Genomic DNA, 14,531 nt, shown 5'->3' on the forward strand with positions numbered 1-14,531 from the left:
AGTCTCATACACTTGCACGCACAGTGTCCATTCACTTTGTTTGTGATCATAGCACTCTCTCATTAAGCACGGAAGGCTCTCCCTTCCATAAGGACAAAAGGAACCTTGAGCACAGTTCGGAGCACTCATCTTGAGCAAAGTTCAAACATTCATTCTGTTGCACTTAACACAGTTGTTTATGTACATTGTGTTCAAGTACCATGGTATGCCACAATCTATTGTCACTGATCGTGATCCTCGCATGACAAGTTTGTTTTGGGAAGGACTGTTTGAGAACATGGACAACACGCTCAAGTTCTCGTCTTCATTTCATCCACAAATTGATGGACAGTTAGAAGAGGCTAATTCTACTATCTTGGATCTGTTGAAATGTTATGTGTCAGATAATAAGGACAAGTGGGAACAATATTTGCCTATGCTTGAGTATGCGTACAACAATACGGCGCATTCGTCCATAGGCAAGGCACCTTTTAAGATTATTGAAGGTGGCAAAAAGGTTCCTCCCATTTTGCATACAAAGGACAAGATTTTTGAGGTAGATCAATATGTAGAGAACATGGATGAAATGTATAAGAAGATGAAGCTTGCCTTGGAGAAGACTCAGGCAAAGCAAAAAAGGACTGTTAATCGTGAATTACTGTTTTGACCTGTGATTGGGTACTTTTACAGTTTGAAAAGGCAAGGTTAAAGAAGATGAAGGGCAAGCAGCAATGTTGCTTATAGGCTGAAATTGCCTGACACTTGGAAGATTAATAATGCGTTTCACGCGAATCTTCTAGGACCCTTTGTGGGTGATGTGTTAGAAGATATGCCATAGGAGGATCAGCCAGAAGTCAATGAACTTGATGAGATCTTGGTACCTGAACAGATTTTGGCACATAAAGAAAGAAAAGTAAAGGGACGGGTTGCAAGACGCTATTTGGTGAAGTTCAAGAACTATCCACCTATGGATGCAAAGTGGATGGAAGAGCATGAGCTATTAGAGTCACCAAATGTATTGCAGCTTTAACTTGAGGCCTTTGGGTTACAGTCTATGTATGCCCCAACTCAACGTGTTTAAAGGAGGGGTAATGATGGAGCTAGCACAAAAAATGTACATGCGGATTCAGTGCAATAGAAGTGGACATTGTTCTATAAATGCTAAAGGTATTATGCTCACTTCTATCATAGATAGAAATGACAAAAGTATGAAGGTCTCATTAAGTCATTTGTATCTATGTGTTATGACCTTTCCTGCGGGTACATGAGATGATAAAAGGGAGCTAACAACACAAGATCATCAATGGCATGTATATATGGCATGCAATCGAGGACATTGTAGCAGGGCTACATTGTCACTTCACAGGACAGACAGTTGGACAGTTGGTTACAGTTGGTCTGGTTCACACTGGACGGACCCTCTGGGCTGGGGAGTGACACGTGGTAGGGTACCGACGGTGGTCTAGTGGACATCGTGGCCAAGTCACCACCACCACTCAGTTTGGAGATAGACTTAGTTGACTGGACATTTATGAGCTGTTGGTGGCTCTTTATGATTGTACATATGAGTAGTCGTTTTGGGTCATTACCATCATTATCTTCATATATGGTACAACGTAGTCGTTTAGAGGGAGGCTATACAAAGAGCAATTATTCACCATCCCTGCACATCTGAGCCTCGACACCCACTGTACCTGAGAGTCCTGGGCTGGAGCTGAGTGTGCTGCCACGCCAGAGTCTGTATCAGTTCTTTGAGATAGTCGAGTCATTTGTTGTGGTCTACGGTTGTGTTGTGTCTCTGTGAGTTCAGTTGTTGTCTATTGTTCCCTGTTTTCAATCTGTTTTGAGTGAGATTGTCACGCACATTGCACTAAGGAGCACCCACTGTAGAGAGCACGACACACTATTTGCGCTACAGGTGCTCTCTCTACCCCTCGTACTTCCGCTCCTCCCGTGCCTGTGTCTACTTCCACTCCTCACGACAGGATGGCCGCTTCGCCCGTACAGGATTCTCTCCCTTCTTCTCCCATCTTCACTCATAATCCAGTCAACATATCTCACTCTCCATTTACAACAACCATCTCAGAGGTACCTACTACACCCGTTGTACCGACTCCTAGCTCGCCAGCTGTGCCACTTACGCGTCCTCCAGCATTCCATGCATCTGAGGGATCTTCAGGGATGCCCGACTCTACTTCTCTGTTTCAGCTTTCTGAGAAGTTACTTCAGGACTCAAGGGCTGCTATTGCCACCATAGAACTAGGTACAGAGCAGCTAGCTGCCACGCACCAGTGTCACTCCGCCACATATGCAGCTATGGAGGGATCTCTGAGAGTCGCCGAGAGTGCCATCGCAGATCAAGATGCTACTATTTTCGCATTACAACAAGCATTGAAGATTAAGTCAAAGATCATTGACGACCTAAGAGCACAGCTACAAGGATTTCAAGAGATGCTTTCGTATGGTAATAGGTCTACACAGGTTCCTGTGGGATACGGATGGACTTGGCCAGGGACACAGGTCCAGACTCCTGCAGGGTATGCAGGAGCGTCAGCAGGTCCCTCTTAGCAGTTCTTGGGATCGTACACACAGCCCCCATTCCAGTACTATACTTCGCAAGGACCTCAAGGTCAGGTACCACAGGTGCAAAGCGTTCCTTGCTGTGACGGTGTTGCCGGTGCACACCGCCATGGTTGTCACTAGGCGTCCTAAGTACACTTCAGGGCAGGTGCTTCCATCCGATGTGCAGCAGGTGGCTGCTCCAACCACAGGGAGCCAGTTTGTTCAGAGCATAGTCCAACAACCGCAGCGTTACACAATCGATTTGATGGCTCCCTCGGACGTCGAGACTTCTGGTGCAACAGTGGCGACGACACTTTCTCTTGGGTGACAAGACCGCACTGCTTGCTACTCCTTTCATTGTACATATGGTTACTTTCTGCAGTTTTTTAGTGTTTTGCTTACCGAGACAGTGACCAGTCTTGTGGCGGGCAACCTATAGCAGGGCTACATTGTCACTTCACAGGACAAACAGTTGGACAGTTGGTCTGGTTCACATTGGACGGACCCTCTGGGCTGGGGAGTGACACGTGGTAGGGTACCGACGGTGGTCTAGTGGACATCGTGGCCAGGTCACCACCACCAATCAGTTTGGAGATAGACTTAGCTGATTGGACATTTATGAGCTGTTGGTGGCTCTTTATGATTGTACATATGAGTAGTCGTTTTGGGTCATTACCATCATTATCTTCATATATGGTCCAGCGTAGTCGTTTAGAGGGAGGCTATACACAGAGCAATTATTCACCATCCCTACACATCCGAGCCTCGACACCCCATTGTACTTGAGAGTCCTGGGCTGGAGCTGAGTGTGCTGCCACGCCAGAGTCTGTATCAGTTCTTTGAGATAGTAGAGTCATTTGTTGTGGTCTACTGTTGTGTTGTGTCTTTGTGAGTTCAGTTGTTGTCTATTGTTTCCTGTTTTCAGTCTGTTTTGAGTGAGATTGTCACGCACATTGCACTGAGGAGCACCAACTGTAGAGAGCACGACACACTATCTGCGCTACAGACATTTGCCATTTCAAGAGGGTGGTATGTCACGAGGACGTGGCAACCACTAACCTTAGTTGTTGGTTTCTTTTCCTTGATTTTTATTTAATTTTTTAAACCCTATTTTTGAAGTCACAAATGGCCAGACATTGTGTGGCCAATGTGAAACAGCTAATGGCCGAGAGTTTTACCCACGATCGGGAAGGGCAGGTCGCCACGAGATGGTCCGGGCATTCGGCACTGGAATCCGAGCAGTAAAAGGGTGTCAAGGCTCACCTCAAAGTCATTTTCTATATGTACAGTTGTGTGGGTTCATGCGCGATTGCCAAGGCAAGAGCCTCTTGCAACAGGTACTGGATTACCTAGCTGCTAATCCCCCGTAGGTACAGGTGAATTCGGAGAGATTCCACGCGAGAAATCTCGCTCGATTCAAAGGGCAAGTAGCCGTATAGGTGCGGGAGCTCAAGGGCTTGCTACGGATGCGACGGCACGCGAAATGGAGCCCGAAACGTGAATTACAGCCTGCTGTGTATTTTGCAGGTTTGGGGTTTTGGCCCTAATCGATCCCTAATACCCCCAGGAGGTCCGGGGAAGCGAGGGGATCGTTTTACATGCAACCTGGTGCATTTTCGGGGCAGAAAACAGAGAATTCAGCATGTTGTAGATTCTCGCCAGGTTTGGGAAAGTGCTCGTATGCACCGGGAAAGTCATCCAATGTGGAGTTTCCTAGTACGGTTATGCTGCCGAAATCGGGCCAGAACTGGTCTTTTTCAGCCCCGATTATGCGGGACAGCTCGTAGGAAATCGCAGGTTTTATTCCATCTTTGAAAAGAATAAAGCAATACCGAAAGGGGCACCAGTTTTTGGGGCCAACACGTTGTCGGCTCTGCTTGGTAGCACTCTAGCTACCAAGCCCTGTGTGTTCGAAGTGTTAATTCCAGTTACAGGTTTTATTTGCAAAGCTTCTCTATGTCCTAAAGTCTAAAGTAAAGTTTTGGGTGAAAGCCAAAGTCTACCGCCCTACGGGCCGCTTTCATTTTGTGTCGAGTTGCCAGTTTATGAGGCTTGGACAACCTTCTAAAATCTAGACAAAGTCAACTATAAGGTTATGTGTGATGAATGAGAGTTTTATCTCACAAAGTGATGACGTGGCTACACCCGCGACTCTATCGGAGAAAGAGAGAGAGTCACATTGATGACATGGCACGTTGTACGGAGAAGTCAGATTTTCTGCCGTGAAACGCACCACTTTTTTTGGGTGATGACATGGCAGGCTAGCAGCTCTTCAGCATCAATTTATGGAAGCAGTGACTTGCGAAGCTTGTTGGACGCCATGCTTTTAGAAAATAAGCTTTACGGCGCTTCCTTATGCAACAGTTGCTCTTGAGCCTCAACGTGTTTAAATGAGCCTTAAAGATCAGTTCTGGCATACCGGTTGTTGGTGACATGGTCGCAAAGCAACTGCCCAACAACTGTATTTTGTGATTATGAAAATAAAAAGTAGTGCCGAAAGGGGCACCAGACTTGGGGGCCAATGCTTCTGGGAGTGGAACTTTGCCATTCACTGACTCCTCTCAAGTTCAAGTGTTTGTTGTTTTGATTCAATTCGATGATTGTTGCAGCGATTTCACCACCTTGCAAGAAGGACATGGCTTGTGTTTGAGTTGTCAGTTTATGAGACTTGGATAACCTTCTAGAATCTAGACAAAGTCAACTATAAGGTTACGTGTGGTGAATGAGAAGACAAGAATTGTTTTTGACAATCGAAGCCAAGAGTTAAGAGGCCTTATTTACGTGGAAACTGGGACACTTGGCAAGGAGGAGGAGAGTAACTTGCCTGATAAGCCACCATGCAGGAAGCAGGAGGCAGCTCAAGGGTGCCTAAATCAGTTTTTGCAGACGTATACAACTGTGAAGCTCCCCCAAGTCATCATAATACAAGTCATGGTGGTCACTGGAATGCGCTACCACACAAGAAGCATGCTGTTTTTACAACTGCAAACTCTCTAAAACCTGATTTTTTGCTCGTAATACCCAGCCATCTATATGGGCCTTTGCATATGTGATGTACAGTGATGTGAGTAATGCTTATGCACTTCATTTGCTACAAAAAGTTCAAAAACAGTGAAATACAAAGCTGACAAACTGTTTTGCACAAATTTCGTTTTTGTCGTGCAAACTTGGGGATGATGCTGTACAAAATTCTGCATCTCCCTTTTTCCGTTTCCGTTTTCATTTCCATTCCGTCCTTGTTATCCTTTCCCTGTTTCCCATGATTATGGTACACACAAGGAACAAGTAGGCATGTCTCAAGCAATCAATGTGAAATATTTGGCAAAGTAGTGCATGTTATGTAAATTGACTATCGAGACTTTAAATTCTGGTGGCTGCTAAACAATCTTTGCCTCTTTTTCAATTGTTGCACAAAGTCTCCCTCCATGATTGTGTAAAAATAAACTCACACAGGCATACGCTTTAATGCAGATAGATCCCCACGAGAACATAACCGTTCAGTCTACTATGCATCACAATGCCTAATACCTACAACACCACCACTAGTGTCATCAGTGTCTAGAACTAGGTATCAACATATTACTCCCACACGATCTTCACGCTGAGTCTCTGGCTCTAGAGAGAGGCAATGTGTGTTGAGAGACAATGTGCGCATGCACGCGCACGCACACACACACACACACACCGGCATGTGTGCACAACTGCAGAAACCTTACAATGGCCCTTACAAGTAGACACATGTAAACCTGAAGAATTTCTTAAACAGTGAGAAAAAACGATGACTACAAGATTATTCCAAAAAGTTCCTTGCATAATTTCTGAAATATCTGGGCCAAATAAAATGTTTGCAACTGTGACTTTTCAAGTTAGTGGCCTTCGTTAAAGAGCCTATGTGGCTGTACCTTGCGTGGAGTTCTTTGAGAGAAGGAAATCCGTATGCTTCCACAAGTTGCAGAAACCATTTTCAAAGCAGAAACAAGCTCAAAAGCAAGTTCGTTTCCATACTTACAATGTCCTGAAACAACCAGGACCTCCAATAATTCAAGACTAATTCAAATATAGAACTCAGGGACTCAACACTTAAGATGCCATCATACTTGTAGGGCCTCCAATATTCACAACAAGTAGAGGTTTTGGCAGTGGTGCCAACTCATCATGCCACCGAGCAGCTGCTATACGAAGCATTACTGTATCAGCATGGTGAAGAGCTCCAGTGGTCAGCACCTGCAAAACACATTGACGAAAGCAACAATCAGTAATGCATTGAACCACATCTGCTTAACTAAAAAACCTTCAAACTCACCACATGCTTATCCGGAGGTGGAGGTGTGATCCATTTTAATAGAAACTGAGGAACCTCTTGACTTCCTGCTGGCGTCAAGGCATGGTAATCATGTTGAGGTGTAATTATCATATCATACTGGTCAAGGCGTCTCCTAGGTAGTTGTATCTGCAAATAGAAATAGCATGAGCTCTTTTGGCTGCATGCCTTTAAAACAGAATACAATTATTATCTCTCCCAATACTCTCTTGTTCACTTCGGTTGTGATAAAATAGAAAAATCCACAGGGAAGCCCAAGGTTGAGACATTTTCCTTGCATAATCTAGATTCATGAGATCTCCCCTTGAAAATTGAGCTGTTTTTTAATCTCATTCTGAAACGACAAAGGATTAACTGAAGAATGCTAAGGAAAAGGAAAAGTATCATGGCATCTAAAAAATAACTTCAAATTCTCTCTATACTTCTTACTCCTCCAAAGGCGCAGTGTGAATTTCAGGCAACTACACCTGACACAATTGTGCGCATTGGATTCCACGTCCAATACTGCAGCATAAAGGGTGCGTACTCATCTCTGAACTCAATGCCCATAACGGTTCTAAAAGTCTTAGCGTTTACGTCAGCTCATGGTGCGAATAAAAGGCCTCCAGAGTCCAAGATCTTTCCATTGACTTTCTTGTCATAATAGTAAAATAATGTTTCGTTCTCATTCCTCAGCATAGCATCTCTCAACTAGAACTTGGCTAATCCTTCTTTATTAAGCTTGTCTTCTAAGATTAAGACCATTCCAGAGGCCAAGAAAACCCCAAAAAACAAATCTTCTTGAAAAATCTACTTATTGTATGATGGAGTGCATACTAAGCTTCTCTTCTGATTTGTCTTTAGCAGAAAAACTACGCGCATGGCAAACCTTCAATAACTTTGCTATCACAAAGGTGAATAATACTTCACAGACGCAATTTCATAATTGGAAGTTATAAAAGAGGGACTGAAATGTATACAACTCTTTCTAATTTTTAAGGCATGTTCATAAAGCTTCAAAACTCTACAAGAATGTGGATATAAGACACAAAGGCATATCATGACACAGAACTGGCAATAAAAGACTTACACTGAGGAAAATACAACAGAAAATTGTATCTACCTAGATGAATCCAGGAAAAGCCCAGATTTACCTTCATAAAAAAAAAGGTGCGAGTTCTAGGCTCATAGTAGTCATCGACAAGAGGATAAAATCATCGGCTCCATCATGCTAGTATTGACTGATGCCACAAAATCAAAAGTAAGGTCATCGGTTTCCAAAAGAGGATGTAGAACTAGGTATCAATATCAACCCCCCCCCTCTCCACCCCCCCCCACCCCCCCCCACCCACACATGAGCCTATATCAATACAAAGGTCTGTGTACTGAGGATTTGATTGACTATATTTTATACCCCTAAGATAACATTTTTAATGTATATACGGTGCAAGATATTGGATCAGAGTATTATTATAAAATAAGGATAAGGGCTCAAACGAATGATAAGCCTACAGAAAATATAAATTTTTCCTTAAATTCATGTCCTTGATTTACCAGCCTAGCGTTGATTACAAAACTGTCGATCCAATAGAACTATGATGCAAGGTAGTTTTTACCTCAAATCTGAGGACTTTACAAACCTCACATTTGCTGTTTGCAAAACGAAGGGTGAAAATTCCTTGGCATAGAATGGTCAAAGATTATGACATGCTACTCACTTCACAAATACGGAAGGGTACTTCAGGTTAATAAAATGTTACTCCAAATCCGAACTGACTTCAAAATCAAATTTGGATAAAACATCACAGCATCTGTCCTAGAAGAGTCTCGTACCTGAATAACAAAGGTGTCTTGAGAAGCCAGACGTTTCACTGCTGCAGCAATATATGCTGTATCTCGGCCTGAAGCAATAACTAGCAAAGGCCCCTCTCTACATGTTTTCACAAGGGACAATTAACTCTGTTTGAATATAGAACATTGAAAGATCAACTGCAAAAGCCTTTATCCCTTGAAAATACTTCATACCTTTCAATATCTTGCCTGGCCAATGCTGCAATCTTTCTAGCATCTGCCTCAGGAACGAAACTCAAAGACTCTCTCTCTTTGAGCACAGGCACAGCTTCAGTACTCCTTGCAAAATGAGTCCAGAGCCTGTACTTCAGATCATTTTGGACATACTGAATAAAATTGTCAATCTTCTTGTGGACAATGACTGGCAACCACCTCAACCACCTATTATAGCCTCCCTTTGGCCGATTAACACGCTGCAAAAGAAGAAAGAACTATTAATAATCACTGAGCCAAGAAACTGAAGATCCTCCAACAACAAGGGCTGCAAACAAGTCTTCAAGTTCTGGAGAATACAAGAAAACAATGAATAATAAACCTTAGGACTGGTCAGACCAACTTCAGAAACCACAACATTTGACACAATGGAAGTAGGGGTTACACATTGTGAAAAAGAAATGGGAGAGAATCTTTTAAGATACTCTCAGCTTTGGGAGGTAAAGTACCAGCGGAACTGCAACTCGTGCATGAGGACTACATCGAGTTCCACTAGCAGTGGTGCAACATGTGCTTTTTCGCTCTCTCACAGTTCCTGGAGGGAGGGCGTCAACAGCGCCTTGGGGAGAGGGAGGGTTTCGTATTTTGAAGGTCGACAGGAGGAGGAGGACAGGCCAAGGGAGGAGGGCACATTTTTCTCTCTCTCGCGCGCGAGGCTGTTCCTCTCTGAATCCGTATGTGCAATAATCGCAAGCAGGTAGAAAATGTGGGCAGGTATGACAGGAGGTGAGAGGAGAGCGATGGAGGCTAGGGGTTGAACAGCTGCAGAGCGATGGAGGCAGGGTAGTGCGGCGATGCAGGGACGGGAGTAATTTCGTTTAGGGGCTGGCGTGAGGGGAGCCGAATATTCGGTGTTAATGAATAAGTTTTTTTAAAGAGTAGCGAGTAAGTGAGCTAGTCCTACAGTAGGAAGTAAAGTCACAACAAGAAAGCAAAGTAGGGTGCCAACAAGCAGCAGGAATACAGCACTCATTGGACTTCTGACTAAGAAACAGATGAGACCACGATACCCAAAAAAATAAAAACCGAATGTTCTGTTACCTACATGTAGGGGTCTGCATCAAACTTTTACAACACGACCAGTAGATGAGATCGTGATACCCACAAAAAAAAAGATGAACCCTTCTGTTACCTACATGTAGGAGTCTGCATCAAACTTTTATAACATGACCAGTTCAGGCAAAAGTGGGGTCATCAGTGTTCAAGTCCTTCATCACATCTCAACTCTAGATGTAAAGCGATAGTAACCAAGGCTGCATAAGGTTTTCAGGAAAGTGCATCAGCCACTCCATTATCTCTCTTCGACATAACATGAAAATGAAATCACAAATTTGGCGCCAAAGAGTTAGTGTTCCCAAAATTCAAGAGCCTGACGAACTCAAAGCAGCTCCTTAAAGATATTGGAACTTGGAAGACAACTGTTCAGGATATAGTCTTCTACTCTCATATCTATATGTCCATCCTGCTTGAGTACCGCCCCCCTACTAGTGCCACAACCATTACACTTCAGCACAAAAGATTTCTGAAGATCACGAATTGGCCCGGTCAATAAGATGGGCTTCAAAGTTTCAAAGCATTAACCTCTTTGAAAGTACCAGTTAGAATTGCTCCTTTCTTCGTAAACTGTCATCGAATGAGGCTGCTCTTGAATAGCTTTGACTTTTGATGGATCCACAAAAACCATTAACCTCTTTAAAAGTACCAGTTAGAATTGCTCCTTTCTTCATAAACTGTCGTCAAATGAGGCTGCTCTTGAATAGCTTTGACTTTTGATGGATCCACAAAAACCATACTTGGAAAGAATGTGTCCAAGATACTCCATAACAACTCACCCTTCTCGCCATTGATAACCAACTTGTGAGTGTGAAATTGTTGAGAGCCCAAGGCTAAATCACGTCGATGCTCTTCCTTGTTTGTCAAGAAAATAATCAAACCATCAGAGAAGGTACCAGCACAATCCTGATACTTGCGAAAAATTTATTCCATCATCCAGTTGAAGGTAGCATGTGCATTGGTCAATTCAAAAGGGATGACTAAGAGCTCACAAAGATCAAAAGTCAGGTTTGGTACAGTTTGGTACAGATCTAACTAATTACAACCACCCTTCATGTCGATGCAACAAGAACAACAAGATCCTTGAAGCTGATCTAAGATAAGCCAAGAGCCATCCTTCTTCCGCACAAGTAGGAGTGAAGGTGCGGCAGAAAAGGTGAAACCGATAGCTAATGGATCTGCAATTGCAAGCAAACCTCCTCAGCAACACGGGCAGCCACTGGATCTCGGATCTAACGCGATGGAACTCCACTGAATCAACCCACCATCAAGGGTAGCACCCCATGTCACGTGCACATCTAACCCTATGTGCATGTGGACAAGCTAACTCCTACTTCTAGGGTTCTTGCACCCTTGTGAGCTTGTACGCAAGACATGCATGTCCAGGCACTTTAGAGTGTTGCATACCCTCGGATTTCACATGAGCACAGCCGGTCTATGTTAGGTGTAGGCACTGGGAAGTGTTCCCATACACATCATTAGTACCAAGCCTAGGTAGTTTATTGCATACGAAGCACCTCTTATCAGTAGGTTTATAACTTACTAATAAGTGACTTTTATCTGCATTTATAAGTCGTGGGATGTCAAATCAGTCTGCTCTACCCAACTTTAATTCCATATATAAGAGACCCTAGGGGTCACTTCTCAAGCATAAGTCAGGTACCCGCAGTACAAGCACCAGCATCCCCAGAACCATGGCATTTTTGCCCACCATCAACCCACAGTACCCGATCAGCCCCGCAGTACCAGATCAGTCCTAGCATTAGCAATTTTCATCCATAACCTCGCCTTACCATTGCAGATTCAGCCGTAGCATCATCGTTTTCAGATTCAGCCATCAGATGTCACATGACACATCCAACCCTATGTGTCCGTGGACAAGCTGCAGCACGACAAGGGTTCAGTCGGTCCAGTCAGTCTAGATTAGAAGTGATCTGGCACTTTTGTGAGTCTATTCGTAGACCGTGCATGACCAGACACTTAGTGTAGATGCATATCCTCTGGTTGCACACAGCATGATCATAAGCATTCCCATCAGAATCCTTCAAGGGAATTTTCCAGTGTATTTGACCTATTTTCCCTATTTTTGACATTTTTCACTTATTAATTTAAGTGACTTTTGTTGGAAAGTAGGTAGGGCAAATTGAGTAAGTTTGTATATAAGCAAACCTAGGCTAGCACTAATTGGTAGAAGAGGCAACAAGAGCTCCACCGCTCAACAGGCAACTTTTCAAGCAAGAACCCCTTGGGGGCGATTTTCCCTCGAGCATCAAGAAGGTCCTAGCGTTTTTGGTTTGCATCGCCTAGCCTCCCTCAGCATAGCGTTTTCAACAGGTCTTCACCGCCAGGCCACCACAAGACATAGCGTTTTCAGCAAATGATCATCGCCAAGCATCAGCCAACCTAGCGTTTTTCATACAGGTATCGTCTGTTGCAGATTTTCAGCAGGTCATTTTCAACAAGTTTCCCTAGCCATGTCAACCCCACAGTAGATGCAGATTTTCAGCCGTAGGGACCAGTAAAATCAGCGTTTTCCATAGCGTTTTCGGCAACAGCAGATTTCAGCCCATAGCATTTTTGGACGGAAAATAAAGAGTAGCAGATTTCAGCCATAGCCGTCGTCGACATCGACCTAGCCTAGACTTGCATCAGTCACATGCATTCAGTTTGTACCAGTTTGTGCAATCAACAGTAGAGCAGTCTCCCCGACGAGAGTGGGGCCTTCGGAGGAGGGTTTTACAATGTCTCTGGTGTCGTATTCTCTTCTCTATCTCTCAGTCTCATGCACTTCCATTCACAGTGTCCATTCACTTCGTTTGTGTCCATTGCACTCTCTCACTAAAGGAACGGAAGGCTCTCCCTTCCGTAAGTGAAAGGAATCCTTGAGCACAGTTCGGAGCACTCATCTTGAGCAAAGTTCAAACATTCATTCCGTTGCACCTTACATCAGATCAGCCAGCTTTTTTCAATTTTCAGCCCGTCCTCGAGCCCAACCATAGCAAATCAGCCCATAGCCTCGTCAGGCTTACACATCCCCAGCGTTTTGCATTTCCAGCCTTTCAGATCCAAGCATCAGTAGCAAGATCCCATCAACATCTCAACATCTAGGACCATTGTATCAGCATTTGTCCAATCTAAAGCACATAGAGAGGGGGGCCTTTGGAGGGTGGTTTGGGACTTCATCTCGTGTTAGTCTTCTCTCTCTATCACTCACAATACCTTCACTCACAATATCATCCTCTCCTCTCTCTAGTCTTTGTACATCTCTCATGAAGTAAAAGGAACTTTCTTTCAGAAAAAGGAGCCTTGAGTACGCACGGAGCACTTATCCTGAGCATTCACCATCAATCACTTCCGCTACACATTACACGGCACAGACAAGGGAGGCCTACATCTATAAGTGGATCACCTGCACGCAGCCTGAGGAACAAGGATTTCTCTCTCCACAAGTGGACAAAACCGGCAAACACCAAAACCCTAACAGCTGAAAACCCTAAAAATTGATGACATGGCACCTAGACCGCAATTTACGCTAACCTTGCTGACGTGGTAAAATTACATCATTTGCACTGTTTGCTGCTGATGTGGAAGATTTGTATAAATGGGTAGATTTTGGGGCTACGCTTTTAGGGATCACGAGTTTGAAAAAGCTTTTGGAGACGCCTAGCTTTTGGGCCTCGTACTCTTTAAATAAGTGGCCAAGCCCTCCAACTGTAAGGTGCAACGGAAGTGACTGTTTAACTTTTCTCAAGATGAGTGCTCCGAACTGTGCTCAAGGTTCCTTTTTTCTTATGGAAGGAAAAGCCTTCCGTTCTTTAATGAGAGAGTGCAATGGACACAAACAAAGTGGTGAACAATGTGAATGAAGGTGCTGAGACTGAGAGATAGAGAGAGAAGAATACGACACCAGAATGTTGTCAAACCCTCCTCCGAAGGCCCCACTCTCTATGGCGAAAGCGGTCTACTTATGATTGCACAAATCTCTACAATGCTTGGACTTGCCGATGATGTCGACGACGATGAGGACAACAACGAGACGGGCTGAAATCTGAAAATGCTAATGGCTGTAATCTGCAAATCTTTATCTATTGAATTCTAACTCTATGTCGGTGAGATGTCGATGGCGACGATGCGACGACGACGCGCTGAAAACGCAGATGCTGAAATCTGCGTTTTCTGGGCTGAATCTGCAAACTTTGTGGGATCTGACCGTGCGGCGAGGATCTGCTGCGGGAAGGTGAGATCTGCGAGGTTTGGGGGTTCTACTACGGAGTCTACCTGCTGAAACTGAAAACGCTGGTGCTACTGCTGCTTCTGTTGCGAAGATCTGGAAAAAGGTAGGTCTCTGGCTGATCCAAAAACGCTAGGCTGATTTGGGGTTCTGCGGTGGAAATCTGCTAACGCTAGGGCCGATCTGCTATTGTGGGAAAATCTGCTAACGTTAGGGCTGATCTGTTGTCTGCTATCACCGTGAATCTGCAAGTGCAAAAACACTGGCAAATCTGTGGCAAAAACGCTAGGCCTTCTGCAATACTGAAAACGCTAGAGTTGTCGCGGGGTCAGTCTTGCTGAG

At 44.2% G+C, this 14,531-nt stretch overlaps 1 protein-coding gene across 1 annotated transcript in view; it reads right to left on the minus strand.

The window, feature by feature from the left end:
• The window catches only part of ELM1 (fission ELM1-like protein (DUF1022)), a 52,645-nt gene that overhangs the window by 15,164 nt on the left and 22,950 nt on the right, over positions 1–14,531 (minus strand). Inside the window, exons 2-6 of the mRNA XM_086525097.1 lie at positions 8,867–9,105; positions 8,675–8,771; positions 6,845–6,991; positions 6,639–6,765; positions 6,444–6,556 (exon numbers count right to left, since the gene is read on the minus strand). Of these exons, the coding sequence (XP_086381223.1) occupies positions 6,444–6,556; positions 6,639–6,765; positions 6,845–6,991; positions 8,675–8,771; positions 8,867–9,105 (723 nt within the window). The remainder of the gene's footprint in view (positions 1–6,443; positions 6,557–6,638; positions 6,766–6,844; positions 6,992–8,674; positions 8,772–8,866; positions 9,106–14,531) is intronic.

Source organism: Adiantum capillus-veneris, chromosome 12 (genome assembly GCF_014529385.1).
Source record: "Adiantum capillus-veneris isolate H3 chromosome 12, ASM1452938v2, whole genome shotgun sequence".
In the NCBI taxonomy this organism is placed as follows: Eukaryota; Viridiplantae; Streptophyta; class Polypodiopsida; order Polypodiales; family Pteridaceae; genus Adiantum; species Adiantum capillus-veneris.